The 19,196-nt window shown below is 38.6% G+C and overlaps 1 protein-coding gene across 4 annotated transcripts in view; it reads left to right on the top strand.

The window, feature by feature from the left end:
• Nucleotides 1–19,196, top strand: part of Wipf3 (WAS/WASL interacting protein family member 3) — an 82,872-nt gene that overhangs the window by 12,735 nt on the left and 50,941 nt on the right. For all 4 annotated transcript variants that reach the window (XM_048339602.1, XM_048339603.1, XM_048339601.1 and 1 more), the window contains one exon: nt 7,542–7,722. In XM_048339602.1, coding sequence (XP_048195559.1) covers nt 7,600–7,722 — 123 coding nt within the window. In that variant the 5' untranslated portion in view covers nt 7,542–7,599. The remainder of the gene's footprint in view (nt 1–7,541; nt 7,723–19,196) is intronic.

The raw sequence follows: 19,196 nt of genomic DNA, 5'->3' as shown, positions 1-19,196 counted from the left end.
AGCACCTATTATGCTAGATTTGCAGAAAACTGAAATAAGAAAGATCACAGTTCTAGACCAGCCCCACAGAAAAATCATTTGCAAGACCCTACCATCTCAACAGAAAAGGCTAAACATGGTGGCATGCTCTTATCATCCCAGATACTATGGGAAGCATAAATAGGAAGTTGAGAGTCCTAGTCATTCCAGGGAAAAGTGAGTCATCCCAAAAACAACTGGAATAAAAATGCTAGAGATGTGGTTCAAGTAGTGGTTCAAGTATAAGGCCCTCAGACCAAACCCTAGTAGTGCCAAGGAGAAAGAAAAAGATATACAAAGAATGTACACGATCTTATTTTCAGATTGCTATTCAAATCTGTTTTTAAAATCAGTCATTGGTACTTTTATCAAATAGTAGCAGTAAATCTTTTTTAATATATTAAAAAGGTACATTTTTGTGAGCATATATAATCTTCTAGACTCTTCTTGGGGAGAAAAATAAACATTTCAATGAGAGCAGTTAGTGTGTAAAATTGCTTACCTTGAGTTGTTTCTCTCCAGGATAACTCACAAAGCTTAAGTGGAGTGGAGATGCATGTTAACTTTTTTATGTTCATAAGCCAGGCAAGGTTAAGGCACATCCATTTCTGTATGGGTACAGACAGGTTCATCAGGCAGAGAAACAAGGGAATCCAAGGTAAGGAAGAATATAGTCCATTCCCCCATCAGCTGGAGGTCCATTTCCCACATGTCAGAATAGTTCCTGGTAAAGATGTCACACTGCAGCAGTCTATGGCCTCTGTGATATCTACATATGTGTTGTGTAGACCCACTGGGACTTACAGATGATTTTAAGATTACCCATATGTATGGGTTATGAAATTGCTCATTTAACTGACTGAAAATATTTGAAAACCAAAACTGTGTCTGTACTAAGTATATAAATATACATGTATACAGACTTTCCCTCATGTCATTAGTTCCTAAATGATACAATATGACAACTATTTACATGGCACTTACATTACATTAGGTATTATAGACAATGTAGAGAAGATTTAGAATACGCAAAATGATGCACATAGGTTATATGCAAATATAATGTGCCATGTTATGTAGGCATGAGCATCTGAAGATCTTGGTGTGCATGACATTTGAAGACAAGCACCTGCAGATATCAAGGAACTACCCATACTTCAAAACTGAATTTTGCACACACACACACACACACACACACACACACACACACATATCTGAATGCAGATCTTTTCTTGGGCAGAGGGAGAGATTCTGGTAAAGAGTAGGTGTACATTATCCTGGGATATACATCAGCCAGAGCAGAATGGGGCCTGTGCTTCAGATCCATGGCTGTTTGCCTTAGGCCTGTTCCCTCTACACTCCTATGTCTCATCTCTGAGTTGGGACCACATTCTGGGAAATTGAGCTCCTGGGTTCTAGCTGTCTCATAATAATGTTGCAAATGCCTAAGACATAGGGAAAGTGTTTAAAAGATAGTGACATCAAGACACAACTAGGAAAAGAGACCGTGTGTGGAATATTTGACCATTTAATTTCTGTATGTTCCCAACCTTTTCTTCTTCTTCTCTTCCACACAAACTTATCTTTGCTCTCTTGCTCTCTCTTTTGCTCTCTCTCTCCCCCCCGAAAGAAAGATAGATATAGCTATAGTCATAGATACAGATATATAGATATAGAGAGAGACATATATAGATACGGATAGATAAATAGATATAGATAGATAGATAGATAGATAGATAGATAGATAGATAGATAGATTATAGATAGTCTCTGCTTATATACTGCTTCTGTTAACAAAACTAGATCCCTATTGAAATATACAGTAGTTTCTACAAAACATTTATTTATCAGACCTCCTCTGCTGGTCTGAATGTGAATAGCCTTTCCTGGCAATCTCTTCCTCTCTTGGGGGTATTCATTTTGATCCTTTTTTTTTTATGGTCACTGCAGTTATTCATAGTAGTGATGATAGGTATGAAGGCCAGATAAGTGTATTTGTGTGTGTGTGTGTGTGTGTGTGTCAGGACTAGTATTATGTTCTTTTTATACAGGATCCGTACTAGGCTCTTTATTTAAGCATGATAACAAACTAAAAAATAAGCATGATAGCTCTATTTTATTTTTTTTATTTTTATTTTTTTTATTTTTATTTTTTTGCCAGTCCCGGGCCTTGGACTTAGGGCCTGAGCACTGTCCCTGGCTTCTTTTTGCTCAAGGCTAGCACTCTGCCACTTGAGCCACAACACTGCTTGTGGCCATTTTCTGTACATGTGGTCCTGGGGAATCGAACCCAGGGCTTCATGTATACGGGGCAAGCACTCTTGCCACTAGGCCATATTCCCAGCCCGAGAGCTCTATTTTAAAAAGAAAATGAACCCATTGAAATTAGTTGACCTGCTGAAAGCCATGAGGTTAGGAAGAAGCCCAGGTGAAAGGGGAGCCCAGGTCTGCCTGAGACCTGCTGGCCACCGAGGAAAGCATGGGCTGACTCTGCTGCCCTCACCTCTCTCTAATGGTGCTTGAATATCTAATGTGCATTTCCATGCTTCTTTTTACCTATTTCATGAGTTGGAGGAAAGCATAAAAGCCTTTGAGGTTCTGGCTTTTTAAAACAAAAGTATTTTAAATGCACTTCAGAATAGAATAACATTTTTTAATGGGTTGGGAGAACACAAGGCATCACAGAGCTTGTGGGTACAGCTTGTGACTTCCTGGAGCTTTATATTCTTAACTGTCAGACTTTAACAAATATTCTGTAGATAATTGCTTAATTATTATATCTGTCAAGAAAAAGCCTTCACAACCATCAAGTACTGCATATAAAAATATCCTTTATTCCCAGATTTTGGAAAGTTATTTCCTGAGGCATGAGCAAGGCAAAGGCCTCATGGCACAGAGTCCTTCTTAGATTCCTGAGGATGAGCTGACTGTAGAGCAGGGGTGCATGGGGAAAAAAATGAAAGAACTTCCTTCCTTTTGTGGGAACACTTTTATTTTGTAGCTTCCAAAATTATTGTTAAATCTTCACAACATAGAAAACAAGAAGTTAGATTACCTTAATTATACTAATTTATAGTAAAAATGTGGTGTAGTAGAAATGAGGGTGAGTTAAGATTGAAGCTTGAAACTTAGCTTCAATGCTATGTCCAGAAATAATTGAAACTGTATACACTAAGATAAAATTTGGTTATCTGTTATGCACAAATGGCAACACCTGCCATCTAAATGGCGAGATAAATCGATGTATTGACTATTGCACCTACTGAGGGTTCCAAAAGTTGTATTACTTGTAAACCTTGTATTTGCAAATTGGCCTGTTTGTGAAAATGTATGTGTGTGTACATGAAGTCAGTATTGAAATGCCTTGGTCCTGATTCATAGACATGTGAAGAATGGTGATGGTATTTTTAGTCATCCCCCAAGCACAATCCCAGAAGTGGCTGAAGAAGGCCATATTTGGCCTTCTTGTTGACTCTCTAGTACTGTATAAAGTATCTTTGTAGTTTATTTTAATGTCAAATTTCAAATTTTTTGTCCTTTTGTGCTTTGAAGAGGCCTCCAAGCACAGTGCTGAATTTCTACATAGCATTCCAGAACTCAAGAAAGCAATGTGTGCTCTATGGAGAAATAGGTTTACTAGACAAGCTCCATTCAGATGTGAGTTGCACTGATGATGGCTGAGAGTTCTGCTATTCTTTCCAGGGTCATCAAAGGATTGGGTAATGGTCACCCATATTGCCAAGGGATATTTGTATTTTCTGTATTGATTCAAATACTAACCTCTTTCGGAAACAATTTTCCAGACATTCTGGGAATTGATACTCTTCTGTCTATATGTGGGAATGCCTCAGTCCTGTAAAGTTGACATAAACAATCAACCATCAGACTCAGTGTCCAAAAGTGACTTTATAGACTGCAACTGTAGTGACTAAAAAGAGTTGATAGTATCCTATTTAAGTTCCTGTATAAGATAGGTTAAAATATTTCTATGGGGGGAGGTGGGGACTGGGAATGTGGCTTAGCTGGCTGAGTGCTTGCCTAGCATGTGTGAAGCCCTGGGTTTGATTCCTCAGCACCATGTAAACAGAAAAAGCCAGAAGTGGTGCTGTGGCTCTAGTGGTAGAGTGCTAGCCTTGAGCAAAGAGAAGGCAGGGACAGTGCTCAGGCCCTGAGTTCAAGCCCCAGGACTGGCAAAATAAATAAATAATAATAAATTTCTTTAAAAATACTAAATGCTGGACTCTAGTGGCTCACACCTGTAACCCTAGTACTCAAGAGGCTAAAATCTGAGGTTTGAATTTCAAAGAAAGCATCCGTAGACAAATCAATGAGCTGTTAAATCCAATTAACTAGTAAAAAACTAGAAGTGGAGGTGTAGCTGAAAAGGTAGAATGGCAGCCATGAGCAAAAAGCCAAGTAAAAACATGAGGCCCAGCACAAAAATCAATTAACAAATATATATGTGTTTGTGTGTATGTATGTGTATGACTAATTAACTTCAAAATCTTCATTGCTTAACACAATAGACTTTTTTTACTTGCATGCTATTTTGAAAATTTTAGATCAAGAATCCATACTCTTTCATTTCTGTAGTGCTATCAACACATAAGACTTTTATTTCCATTCAACTGATGGCAAAGTGGGAGTCCTGGGTGCAAGATCTTTTTATGAGTCAGAAGTAAAGGACATCACTGTTACCTTTCTCCTGTTGGCCAAAGCTCAACTACATGGTTACACCTACCTGAAAAGGCAGCTGGGAAATGAAACTGTACAGGGTGCTGAAAGATACCATGAGTAGCCCTGCCATAGTCCTTCTTAGAGCTATTTCTTTCAGGCATTTTTTTTCCTAAGGTAAATGGGTAAACTCTGAAATATAAATGTGTTTTTAGGTTATCCTTTTAAATCATTTTGTTTTTCACCAGAGAAAGCTGGTCTGTCTCATTGTGTTTCTTAGATTAAAAAAATGAAATCTTTACATAATAAGACCTCCCATTCTTCTCTTGTTCTATTAATAATTTCATCAACTCTTTAATCCCTGCTGTAAGTTTTTTAATGGAAATGTTTTTGCCACTGAATACAAGATTATCTATTGTCAAATACAGCTGATAAAGTTATGCTTGTTTTAACTAAATTGCCAGCTCCCATTCAAGTTGCTTTAACATTAAGCCTGTAATATGCTAGCTGTGTGTGACTCTGTTACTGCATATATTAGATAGTGAATAATATGACTTGGACTCACCTTGGATTCCTGTACTACACTTTACTGCTCTCTGAGATCAATGTCGACTTTAACATGTTTTAACCTTACTGACTATGGTGACTATTTTTTCAGTCTTTTGATATTTTTCCAATATCAAGAAAAGAGGTACAACTCTTATTATCAGGCCTCTTCTTTCAGGGGAATATTTTATTTTTTAAAATTATGAAAATTTTTATTGCCCTGCTCGTGTTCTTCCTTGGAATTCTTAGGGAAACTCTCACAAACGTTTTTCCCCTAAATACTGCAGTTAAATGTGTATTTTATACCATTTATAACTTTATGCAATTTTAGAGAATTCTTAACCTTGCTAAAATGAGGCTAATGCCACATGATCCAACACTCCATGCAGATAGGAAGGTAGGTAGGTAGATAGATAGATAGATGCCCCAAAGAATTGAATTCAAAGTCTTAGAGAGGTATTTGTACACCAATGGTCATAGAAATTTTCACAACCTCCAAAATGAGGAAGCAATCCAGGTATGCATCAGCTGATTAATGATTAAGCAAAATGTGGAGTGGAATAGTCAGGAATGAATGTCTGTTATATGCTACCACAACAGGAATGAACAGATAATAGTGTGCTGTGTGAAATAAGCCAGACTCAAGCCAACAAAATCTTCATATTTCCACCTAAGTGAATTATCTAGTAGATAAGCTCATACATACAGAAAATAGAAAAGAAGTCCCCAAGGGGTGAAGAAATGATAGTTTTACGGATATAGACATTCCGTTTAGGATAATGGATGAGTTCTAAGGATGGGCAGTAGTCAAAACTGTACAGCATTGGAATTCCCTGAATGCCACTGAATGATATACTTGGAAATTAATTAAGTTAATAAAGTTTATATTATTTTATATCTTGCCACAATGACACATTAAGTAACATAATAACACATAACCATATCCGATTTTAAACCTTTAAGCCTGAGTTCGAATCCCAAATTAACCAGTTGTAAAGTATGTATATGGCTCTAAACACCCTTTTCTTGCCTACAAAAGTGGGGATCCTGCTACTGGCCCTAGGGAAATGCTGTCGAAATTGATGTGATTATCCTGGTACATAGAAACAACTATGTAGGTCAAGGGACCAAAAAACTCTAGAAGACTATGTTGAAGCATTATGTTTTATAAATGGTTTTTGCCTTTGGAGAGATAAGACTATTCTTGTGCAATACAACTGCATGTTAAATACGAAGGGAAAATGGACAGACCTTGTTCTGGCCTTGGAATCCAGGGCTGGCAGCTTGTACTCAGGTGTCTTTAGGCTATCATGTCACTTTTCCTAACATTTGCAAATTGTGTGATTTCATTAGTATAGGCTTCTAGTCCTTGCAGTGTGTCTTAAAAAGAGGTCTATGGCATACATCAGTACACATACACAAATATGCCTGCAGAGAAGAAATACAGTTATTTGGAAATCAGACATCTTCCAATATTAGTTATTCAAAAAGAACTGTATTACAGAATCGTGCCTCAAAATATCATGTGTAGCAAAAACCAGATAAGAAGCCTATCCAGATGGCTGTGCAGAAACTAAGACACGAGACAGCAAAGAAACAGCTGACAGGAGAGAAAGGAAGCAAGAAGATGGCTAATGCCCTTTGTAAGGCCTGCTTGAGGCTGGCATCATGCATAATGTGAAGCCTGTGACATTCAGAAAGATTAAATTACATTGTCTACTCAGAATGCAATGAAATGATTTTAATGCTAATATGTTAAGACTCAGTTATTGGGGAAAACAGGTGCATATATGTTCCATTTCTATTCTAGCAGAAAGCTAAGTTCTGTACGTTTTACCACCAAGTAATTTTTAGAATTTTACTACTTTTGCCACTCTCTAGCACTTAGCATAGGCCAGCCTCAGTGGGAACTCTGTGAATGAACTAACAATGGAATAAAACTGTATACAGTATGTTTGTTTCCCTAAGATGTGTAATACTGAAGATAAATGAGATATTTAAGTTCAAAACTATCCCTTTGCCAGATAGCTCATTCTTGCAATCCTAGGTACTCAGGAGGAAGAGATCTGAAGATCATGGTATGAAGCCAGCCCAAGCAGGAAGTCCATGAGACACATATCTCCAATTAACCACCAAAAAGCCAGAAGTAGAACTGTGGTTCAAATGGTAGAGCACCAGCCTTGAACAAAAAAGCTAAGCAACAGTGCCTGGGCCCTGACTTCAAGCCCCATACTAGCACAAATAATAAGTTATTAAATAAATCTATTAACTAAATAAATAAAACTCTCATTTCTCTTTTTCAGAACAGAAATTCTCTCTGTTGGAACCATTCATAAACAAGAGACATTAACGCTGTGACATATGCCTGTGCCACCACCGCCACCACCACCTCCACCACCTCCTCTTCCTCCCCCTCCCCCACCTCTTGGGGCCCTTCCTCCACCTCTGGGAGCTCTTCCCCCTCCACCACCATCTGGGCCTCTGGTAAGAACTGTTTGTTCTGTCTGGTTTACTGTGGCCCGTAAGCCACTTGAATATGTTCACTTTAGCATTCAGATTTTCAATGTTTGAAAGCAGCTACTGGACAGCTCTCCTGTGGCAGATGGGTCTGAGGTAGCTGTCTCTATGGAAGGTGTTAATGATACCCTGGGCTTCCATTTAAATTCAGCAAGTTAAGTGTCATGTGAAATGTAAATCTAACTGAAGTTTCCCTAGCTACACAAGATTAAAATTGGTTTCAGTTTGTGTTTCCCCTCCCTCCTTTTTTCTGTTTAATCGTTTGATCATTGCTTAAGAGGGGCCAGGAAAAGCTGCTGAATTTCAGTACTAGTGACCTTTGCAAACTTGATAAGTTTTGTGTTCAGAATCTGTTCTGTGCATTTTGGAATATTGAGCAACATTCTTTTCATCTATATCCTAGATTCCAGTAGCACCCCTCAGTTGAGGGGTGAGGATGAGGAAGAAGTCTAGAGCCAAGCTTTTTTATTACTGTTCAAATGCCCGAGAAAAACAATATTCTTTGCTCTGTGGGTTCAGAGCATTCTTCTGTTGTGGTGGAGAAGAAACCAGAGAATTTCATCACATGACCACCAGAAGGAGGGAAAAGTGAAAACAAAGGCACCAGGGCAAGATTTGGTCCTCAAAGAATACTCCACACACACACTCCCCCAGCCCTGCCAGTGTCCTATTTCTTCCAAGTAAACTCTACCTCCTCCTTTTCACAGCTTCTTCAAACACCACCACATTGTGGATCCAACAAGGATTGCTCCTTCACTAACCCTCAAAATCTAATGGGCTATTAGATTATACAGACACCTAGAGTTATAGTTACTAATCTCCTAGGTATTTCTTAAGCCAGTCAAATTAACAGTAAAAATTAATCAGATATATTACATAATGCCATGTATTTCCTAATGGGAGGCAGTGTAAATAGAAGGAATAGGAATAAGTATCCAAGTTTTACTGGTTAATTTGATCCCACAAAATCAAGACCATGTCATCATCACACAGTGATAAACAGTTTGTAAGTGAAGAGGACATACATGGAATTATCACTAAGAACTAATTATCACCAAGAAGTGCAACTAATACTAATTTCAAGTATGACAGTACAGAATAAATAAATAAATAGCCAGATAAACGTGTCAAGATTCAAGTTTTGGGAGGTTTGGGGATAAACTTCTTTTAAACATTGCTAATGACACACAAATATCTGAGCTCAATAAATGTTAAGTCTTTCAGGAGTGTTTTTAGCAGATAACAATAGACCTCTATGTAAGTACTTTCCCTGCTGATCAGTACTTTTAAAAATTACTTTAAAGTTTTAACCCAAGAGGAACTAAAAAGACTTTCTAGAAAGATCCTTACAGCAAGGTTCTTTATTCTACTAAAAAAAAATCTGAGGTGGGATTTTTGAGAAGTAATTCTATTACACTATGCTTTTAATTAAAGTTTTCATCATGCTTTGGTGTTAGTTAGAAGATACATCTTTTGTGACTATAAAAAGTGTATAAGGGGCTGGGAATGTGGCTTGGTGGTAGAGTGCTTGCCCAGCATACATGAAACCCTGGGTTTGATTCCTCAGCACCACATACACAGAAAAAGCCAGAAGTAGAGCTGTGGCTCAAGTGGTAGAGTGCTAGCCTTGAGCAAAAAGAAGCCAGGGACAGTGCACAGGCCTTGAGTCCCAAGCCTCAGGACTGGCAATAATAGTAACAATAAATAAATAAATAAATAAATAAATAAATAAATAAATAAATAAATAAATAAATAAATAAATCAAACAAGTAAGCTGGGTGCTGGTGGCTCACACCTGTTATCCTAGCTACTCAGGAGGCTGAGATCTGAAGTTCCTGGTTAAAAGCTAGTCCACGGAGCTTTGAAGCCAATCTGAGAGACTCTTATCTCCAAATACCACCAGAAAGCAGGGAATGGAGATATGGATCAAGTGGTGGAGGCTTGATCTAAAAAGCAGCATTCAGTGGCAGCATTCAGGCCCCAAGTTCAAGCTTCAGTACCAGCACACAATCACACACACAAAGAGAGAAAAGAATTAATGTTCTTCATGTATAAAAAGCTCTTTCAGATAAATTCAGGAGGAATGAATTGAAAAATGGGCACAGGTATGATAAAGAAGAAGAAATACAAATATCTTTCTCACTCTGTGTGTGTATGTTTATGTGTGAGAGAGAGGCAGCATGCACTTGTGCATGTGTACCAGTACCAGTAATCAAGAACTGATCTCAGGGGCTGGAAATATGGCCTAGTGGCAAGCATGCTTGTCTCGTATACATGAAGCCCTGGGTTCGATTCCCCAGCACCACATATATAGAAAAGGGCCAGAAGTGGCACTGTGGCTCAAGTGGTAGAGTTATCCTTGAGCAAAAAGAAGCCAGGGACAGTGCTCAGGCCCTGAGTCCAAGGCCCAGGACTGGTAAAAAAAAAAAAAAAAGAATTGACCTCAGAACTTCATGTTTTTTCTAGGCTTTCTTGCTCATGATCACAGCTGGCATTCTACATTCTACTATTTGGACCATGCCTCTAGTCGAGCCTTTTGCTAGTTAGTTGGAGATGAAGTCTTGAAAATATTTTTTGCCTAGGCTGGTTTTAAACCTTGATCCTCCAGGTTTCATCCTTAAGTAGCTAGGATTAAAGAAGTGAGCCACCAGGGACTGTTAAGTTGTTTTGTTTTATCTCACTACCATTAGATAAATGTAAGTTAAAATACAGATTCTGTGTAGTTTGAGCATTTTTAATCCCCAAATCCAAAATCTGAAGTATTCTAAAATCCAAAACATCTTGAACATCGTATCAATGCTCGAAATTTTTCAGAGGAGCATTTAGGATTTCAGGTTTTCAAATTATGAATGCTCAGTTATTTAAACATTCCAAAATCTGAAACAAACAAAATCTGAAACCTCTTTTACTCCAGCATTTTAGACTAGGAAGAGTCAACTGCCCTGAGAAACTCTTTTATATCTATTAGTTTGCCAATTGTATATATTATTTAATTTTTAAACTTTTTTTCTTTAGGGTACTGAGGTTTATACTTAGGGCTTTTCACTTGCTAAACAAGTGCTCTACCACTTGAGCCATATGCCCCTCCCCTCACTTTGGGGGTTATTTGGATTCAGTCTCAAATTTTTGCCTGTGGCTAACCTAGGATCACAGACTTCCTACCTATACCTCCCGAATAACTAGAATTACAATGAGTACCATCATGTTCCCAAGTTGTTGGCTGAAATGGGTTCTCACAAACTTGTTTTGTGTTGGCTGGCCTCAGGATCTGTGATCCTCCTATCATTTTCTCCTGAGCAGCTGGCATTACAGATGTGTGTCACCATGCCTGGTGGCAAAGGTACATTTTTAAACATTAGCTGGAGCATTAGAAACAAAGATCTTATAGCTCTTACTGGAAATAAAAATTGTTGTAATTCCCTATTTTGGAAACATAGATTATATCATTAACAAAATGGATATAATCTATGACTCAGTTTCATTTCAAGCATGTTTTTCTTTAATTATAGTTGTTAAATATATAGTAACAGGATATTAGTGAACATGTTACTTGCAAGCAACCAAGTTAAGAAAGAAAAAGCCAAAATGTTAATTATAGAGGATTTGATTAATAACTTGATACATATTGCATTTTAATGGCCTAGACAGCCATAAAAAACCATATCCAAGATGACTGTGGTGATGCACATCAGTAATGCCAACACTCATGAGGTTAAAGCAGGCCTCTCTAGAATATAGAAATGAGTTTCAGGCCATACTGAGCTACATGGTGAGAATCAAAAAATACAGGCAGGATGATAGACAGACAGAGAGAGAGCAAAGCAAAATAAATCCTATCCAAATTCATAATTGATTCAATCAGTTCATAATCAATTCAGACTATCTATGAAAGCTGAATCACTACGTGAAAAGTTGCTGGGAGAAAGGGATATCCTTAGTATCCCAAGAATCACCCACATGTTGTTCACTGATTGCTGCTGCAGCTTCTCTTCCTTCTCCTTTTCCTCCTTGTCTTTCAGTGCTAGGGATCAACCCATTGCGCCATTTATGCTAAGCACGTGTTCGAACACTGAACTATAATTTCCAGTCATTTCCTCCTCCTTTTTGTACAAAGGGGGAAATGTCCCTTTCAAATGGATCAAGCTTAGTATCACTTCTACTGGAATGACCTTGTATCACAAGCGACTTGCTGTCATATAGAGAGAAATACATAGCATCACATTAAAATAATCATCCAAAAATGTGTTGATAAGCAAACACTGACCTATACCTGCTGCAGTATAGATTGGCAAGGTGGATCCTTAGGCAAATCTAGATCAGGGACCAGACCTATCTATCTGTCTGTCTGTCTGTCTACATATGAGGATATATGTATATATCTACATATGTATAAATCTTCAAAATGGCTTTTTAAAACAAGAAATATTATTCTTCCATGAAAAATTTCTGTGATTTAAAAAAAAAACTAATAGGCCTGTATTTTCTTTTAAAAAAATGAACTCAATTACTGAGTTTTAATGTCTATTTGTCCATCTTCCTGCCTGTCTTTTTTGATTCTCATCATGTAGCTCAGTATGACCTGAAACTCATTTCTATATTCTAGAGAGGCCTCAAGTTCTTGATCTTCTCTGCTTTAGCCTCATGAGTGTTGGCATTATAGATGTACATCCTCACCATACTCATCTGAGTTTAAAATTTTAGCAATAAATATTTTTTGGAAATTTGTTTACCCTTTTATTATATTAATATAGAATGCTACCTTTGATTTTGACCTATAATACCTAAAATATTTATTGTCTAATCCTTTCCAGTTAAAGTTCTCTAACACCTGTCCACAGCAGGCTGGCCTTACTGAGCCTCCCATTTGTCACCAGCAGCCAGTGAGCTTTAGTACAATGGGTCAGCTACTCCTGTGCTTGCCTCTTAGGGACTTTCCATCCTCTCTGCAGTGGCCGACTTTTCCTTGCATGGGGTGACCACTGCCTACCTCTCCAACATCCTCCCATCCCCTCTCCTGAAGTCACCCACTCCAGGACTTTAGCTGAGCTGTTTATGCTGCTAGAAGGAAGGCTGCTTCTCCTGGGCTCAGCTCATGGTTCTTTCTTTTACCCAGCTGGCTTTGATACATATCTTTAAAATCCTCTTTGAGGGCAGTGACTAGTTTTTAATTCTTCTTTTGTTTGATTGGCTTCTACATATTATACTTTGTGTCTCTGTGTGCTTTGTTTAAAATTGGCACTCAGTTCACTCAATAAATGAATGAATGAATCTGTGAAGAAGAGGAAGAGATTGAGTTAAAGTTTTTCATAACCAGGATTCAGGATGCTAAGCATCTATGCTGTTAAGGATAAAAATTACTCAGTGTTTTTTGTTAAAGTACAATAAAGAAGAGTTTATTGAGAACCATAGTGATAGATACCACTGCAGTGGAAGTTTGCCTTGGGGTGAGATATTGGGCTTGACTCTGAGTACATCATGAACAAATGGGAGTCTGTAGCCAATAAGGTAGAGGGGGGAAGAGAGGGAGAATGATGGATGCTCATGAAGAGGAAACATCAGGAGTCAGAAGGACTTTAAATATGCTGATCTCACAGGAATCTTGATGGAAGCAAGCCAGTGTGATCTGGTAGCACCTGGGATATAGAGGCTAAAGAACCCAATTAAATACATGGGGTGATAATACATTGAGAGCTCAGGGGGTTCCTACTCAACCAAACTAGATCACATAAGTGCACCAGGGGGTCTAGGTCCAGGCTGAGGAACGTGACTAAACATTGGTCAAGCAGAAAATCTTTGTTCACCTTTCACTTCACTATTACCTCCTTATCTTAAAAAAAAAAAATATGTGTGGCAATAGAGAAGAAAGAAAGGCCAAGGGAGTCTACTGAAGCCTTGGAGGGAGCTTTGACTCAGTCTAACAGCCCTAGCCCTCTGTTTTCCTTTCTTCTCTACAATGTAGATCCCTATATTTCAAGCTTATTTTTCCCTTTGCTTTCCTTTTTTTGTTGTTTAATTTTGATGGTACTGGGATTGACCTTATGGCCTGGCACTTGCTAGACAGGTACTCTACCACTTAAGCCTTGCCTCCAGCCCATTTTTGCGTTAGTTATTTCAAGTTAGTGTCTCATTTTTATGTGTAACATCCTGGACCATGATCCTCCTGTGTCACTGAGGATTGTAGGTTCACACCACTGTGCCCAGCTAGTGTTTGCTGGAGTTCCATTGTTTTCTTCCTAGTCTTGCTTTGGATCCTAACCCCCAACATCTACCTCCCAAGTATCCAGGATTAAAGTATTTTTTAAATTTAATTTAATTGTAAAGCTGATATACAGAGGGATTACAGTTACATAAGTAATGAGTACGTTTCTTGTCAAAGAGTGTTACCCCCTCATTTTCTCCTATTTTCCCTCTTCCCCAACTCCCCTCCCCCAAACTTTTAAAGTTCATTTCCAACCTAGTATCTTGTGAGTATTGCTGTTAGTTAGAAGCAACCCAGATACCCCTTAGATGAATGGATCAAGAAAATGTGGGGTGTGTGTGTATAAAAATATATACACACATACACATTGTGTATATATATATATACATATATATGTATACACACACAATGAAATTTCATGCTTCCATCAGAAAGAATGACTTCACCTCATTTGTAAGGAAATGGAAAAACTTGAAAAAATCATATTAAGTGAAGTTAAGCCAGACCCAAAGAAACATAGGCTCCATGGTTCCCCTAATTTGGAATAATTAGTGTATGTCTAGGATAGTCCTAACAGATGATCACAATAGCTCAATAGCTATGTACATATGACCATATAAGATGATGATAATTGAAATGACTCCAAGATATGGAAACAAGAAGGTTGTTTTTTTTTAGTGTATTGTGTGAAGTTATTTCTTTTGTTTTTTTATTTGGTTTATCATCCATTGTCACTGTTATTTATTTTGATACCCTGTGTCTCGTCTATATGTTTATCTGATTTGGGGAAGAGAAGGAGAATAACAAAATGATGAGACAAAGGACGTAGGATTAAAGTTTGAACCACCCAACTCAGCTTTAAGTTGAGTCTCATCCCTGTAAAAATCCAGTAACAATGTCAAATTTTCCTACATGGTACATCATGTAGATACATCAATTGATTATAAGGGTATAATTAAAGTATTATTGTTGCTTTGTTTATATAATACAAATCTCTTAGCTACCTGGAGAAGGTGCAGGTAGGTGGGTTTGGCTTTTGAATTGTATAATTTTATTGAACTTTTGTTTTCAAATGTATCCAAAATAAGCTGAACAGGCTGCTTGAGGTTTGTAAGTTTTGTTTGCTGGCCACAATCCCACATAGACCAGTCACCCACCAGCTGGCAAATTTTGGAGCTGGGTTGCTCAAGCTGAACCGAACAGTAGGGTTTAGGACCATAGCTTATTTGTTTACTATAAAGTAATTTTATGGGTTTTTGTGGCATGATTTTTGAAAATATTACCAGTAAGCTAAATACATCCTCAAGAGGAAGCACTGCCCAAGGGCTGGATATATCTTATTGTTTAAATATCAATTGGAAACTGGTTCGGATATCATTTCTTTACCATAAAAACTACTCTGAGGAGGAAGATACTATGGGAGTATATATTGCTGCCCTTATGCTCCCAGGCTATTATTTTCTAATAATACTGAAAGGAAATTACAATGAGAAGTCTCTGCACTCCCCCACTCTTCTACTCCTTCTTTGCTATTTGCCAGTCTTTGTTTACATTCAGGAAACTCGGCAGCATAATTTTTCTCCTGTTGACCTAAGAATGGCATGATTCACAGGCAAAACCAACTCAGTAGTGTTGGAAAATGTCAGTTGTGACTTACATGGAGAGGTTTCCCCATCATCTTATAGAAGACCAGGGCTTGCGATAGAGGAAAAACATGCCAAACTGTGAAGGGTGATATGGAGACAGGTTGGAAGTCCCATAGGAGACTTGAAGTCTTGTGTTTGCTGTTATTTAAAAAAAAAAAAAAAAAAAGTAGGGGTGGAGAGTGCTCCTTGGAAGGATTCTTAATAGAACTGCATATTACATTATGTTCTGGAAAGAGCAATTTGCATGTTTACCGGTGCATTTGGAATAATGAGAAGCTTAAAAATTCTGAAATTCTGTCACTCACATCGGCTCGCCTGACATTGTCTTGCTTTGATTAGTGTGGCTCATGAGAGATGGGAGAGATTTGCCTGGGATTGATAGTGAGGATCAAGAGAAAGCTATTGCATTACACCATCCTATGAGGATTCTTTAGGCTGATAGTTGGTCTCTGCATGCCATTTTCAAAACACAACACGTTTGTGGTCAAGTCATGTTAAAAATGTGCTTCTCTCTGTGTTTGTGGGGTTATGCCAAAGCATTAACAGTGCTTTAATGACACCCCAGATCATTTTTGCAGCAGATTTTCTGTCTGCAGGAAGGAGAGGTGTGTCAGCTCCTGCCACTCATGCTTCCAAAAGACCATTCAAGGCTGTATGTAAATGTGTTTCTTCTTTCACAGCTGTGAGGTGGGTGTGTGGCTGAGACAGAAAAGAGCAGGCTTGCTGTGGTGTGCAGAAGCGATTGTGCGCCGATAATGCCCAAGTCTTGGCAGGAAAAGCCTATGGGCACCCATGAAAGACTTTTATCAAATGTCCCCAGAGCCCAGGAGTGGGAGGGTTCCAGCTGAGGGCTGTCACAGCACATGGGACACCATAGCAGAAGGTGACCCTTGAATGTGGCCCATTTCTGGAACAATGATTCCTTACTAGAGCTTTTTTTCTTTTAATTTTACACCCAAATCTTCTGGCCCTTTGCCCTTGGAATCTATGAAATTCCATAGTAACTAGACTGACTAAAAACTACCAGTGTTCTCTCAGGATCGTTTTTCATCCGTACTTAGCTGGAATTGGTAGGGATGCTGTGGCTTGGAGCCTGGGGTCTTTTGGTGCCATGTACCCTTTTCCTCTATCGTCTATTGTCTTCTTTACCTTTCTTGTCATAAAAAGAAAGGGGAGAGGGCTGGGAATATGGCCTAGTGGCAAGAGTGCTTGCCTCGTATACATGAGGCCCTGGGTTTGATTCCTCAGCACCACATATAGAGAAAATGGCCAGAAGTGGCGCTGTGGCTCAAGTGGCAGAGTGCTAGCCTTGAGCAAAAAAGAAGCCAGGGACAGTGCTCAGGCCCTGAGTTCACGGCCTAGGACTGGCCAAAAAAAAAAAAAAAAAAAGGGGAAATCTTCTCCAAGCTCAGGTGATGCCAAGATACATGACACACCGCTCTGATTGGGTAGAAATTGACTGCAGCAGGACGCATGCGCTCGCGCACACACACACACACACACACACACACACACACACACACACAAAGTAAAGAAATAGAATGATCATTCACCTGTCAGAAGTTAGATTATATTACAGTAATAATATATAGTAATAGTAGATACGTCCTGATCAACTGTGCAAATATGTAACATGGATTACCCAAATTCATATTTACAATCCAACAAAATTTCAGATGAGAGAACTGAAGTTCAGAGATTGTATGAACATACCCAGTGTCTCATAGCCAGTATATGTTGCAGATGGATTTCTTCTTATTCTCTCTGACTGTAGCACCTAAGTGCTCTGTACCTTGATGTCTCCAAATATGTATACTGGGCAGTCATCAGTACTTACTCTACTCATGTAGTACTTCTGGAGTGCTTACTGTGAGTGCTGCACTGGTATAAGGGCTTAGCATATACTGACCTATTCTTCATAATAACTCTCTGCAGGAAGGGTGTTGTTCTTCTTCTTTTGTGAATGAGGTAACTAAGACATAGACAGGGAAGTGACTTAGCCAGCATGCCCAGCTAGTGTGATTGTGGTTTTGAACTCTGTCAGATAGCACCAGAATTCTCCACTCTGAACCTCTAGTCCAGCTGCCTTGTGATATAAAGTCAAAAGGCATTGAATGTCCAGGGATAATAGAGGACGCAATTGTCAGGGATGGCTTCTACCTCTTTAAATCTAAAAACCAGGAAGTAGATAGATTACTCTCCCCTACCCCTTGGACAAAGTTTCCAGATTTCCTTCCTGTATTGCCAAGCTATTCCTAGATCACTCTTTCTCTTTCCCATTCTTCACTTTTTCTTTATGGTCTCATAATTTCTCCAATTGCTTGATTTTTCTACCTTCAAATAGAAAAACAAATGCAAGTTACCTTTTTAATAAAATTCATGATTTAGCAACAGATAATCACCATTAAAGAAGGGTACCTGCCAGGTGCTGTAATCCTATTCAGGAAGCTGAGACCTGAAGGATTGCAGTTTGAAGACAACTCAGGCAAAAAGATCCAAAAGAGTCAATCTCCAATTAACCAGCAAAAAGCCTGGTGAGAGGCATGAGTCAAGTGATAAACTACAAGCCCTGAGCAAGAAAGCCAAGCATTTGGTACTGACAAACAATAAGAGAAGTGGACCAATACAAAGTAAATGAGTTTTATCTTGTCTTTAGCTTACAGCTACCTGTGCATACTCTCAGAAACAAGCTCCCTGCTGCTAGAAGTGCTGGACAAGGAGGACAGGAAAGGCCACTTAAGCTCAGTGACAGCAAACTATCTCCTTAACCTTCATTAAACCATCATAAAAGTTTACTAGGCTTGGACTGCCCAGAGCTCTTGAGTTCTCTGCCTCAAGAGAGTTTACATTATTAATCTAAAGAACCCCTGACTCATACTGGATCCTTACTCAGGCATGGAAATGTTGAATGTGGAACTGGATTCTTTATCCCAGACCACAACTTGGAACAATGTATTCCCCCATCAGAAAGCTTTTCCTACCAGTAGGTTACTTATAGTCTTTGAAGAACCTTCTTGTCTTCTGAAGAAGTTGCTTTTCATCTTTCAAGTTCTCATATCCATGGAGCTCTCTTCTGAATAGTTAAGAGTCAGGTGAGAATTGAGAAATGAGCATTTAGATCAAAGTTCATCTAGTAAGCAGCTAATGAGTGACTTACATGGAAGATCCATGCCTAGGCCATGCCCAATTCATGGCCTGCTGTTTGTTCCAGAGGGGATGAGTTTCCTGAGGATACTCTTAGGTCTAGGCAAACCTGCTGTGAGTTAACAAGCCACTGCTTTTCATTTTCCACCTGCATAGCCACAGCACATTCTAGGTGTATTTTATTGAAACACCAGCAACACATCTGTATTTTGTAGGAATATTTTATAAAGTAAATACAGATATAGTAGAAGTAAATTTAGGGACAGCAATAATTAATACTTGGGTGTTATTTAAAAGACCATAAAGGCTAGGCATGTAATCTTAGCTGCTTAGGAAGCTGATAATGAGAGGACAGATCACAGTTCAAGGTCAACATGGACAGAAGTGTTTGTGAGACACCTTTCTTCTTTTTTTCCATCAATAAGAAATTTACTTGTTTTTTAAAAATCCCA

The sequence above is a fragment of the Perognathus longimembris genome, chromosome 2, assembly GCF_023159225.1.
Source record: "Perognathus longimembris pacificus isolate PPM17 chromosome 2, ASM2315922v1, whole genome shotgun sequence".
Classification (NCBI taxonomy): Eukaryota; Metazoa; Chordata; class Mammalia; order Rodentia; family Heteromyidae; genus Perognathus; species Perognathus longimembris.
The sequence above is the reverse complement of the archived record's forward strand: the minus strand, read 5'-3'. Positions and strand labels throughout refer to the sequence as shown.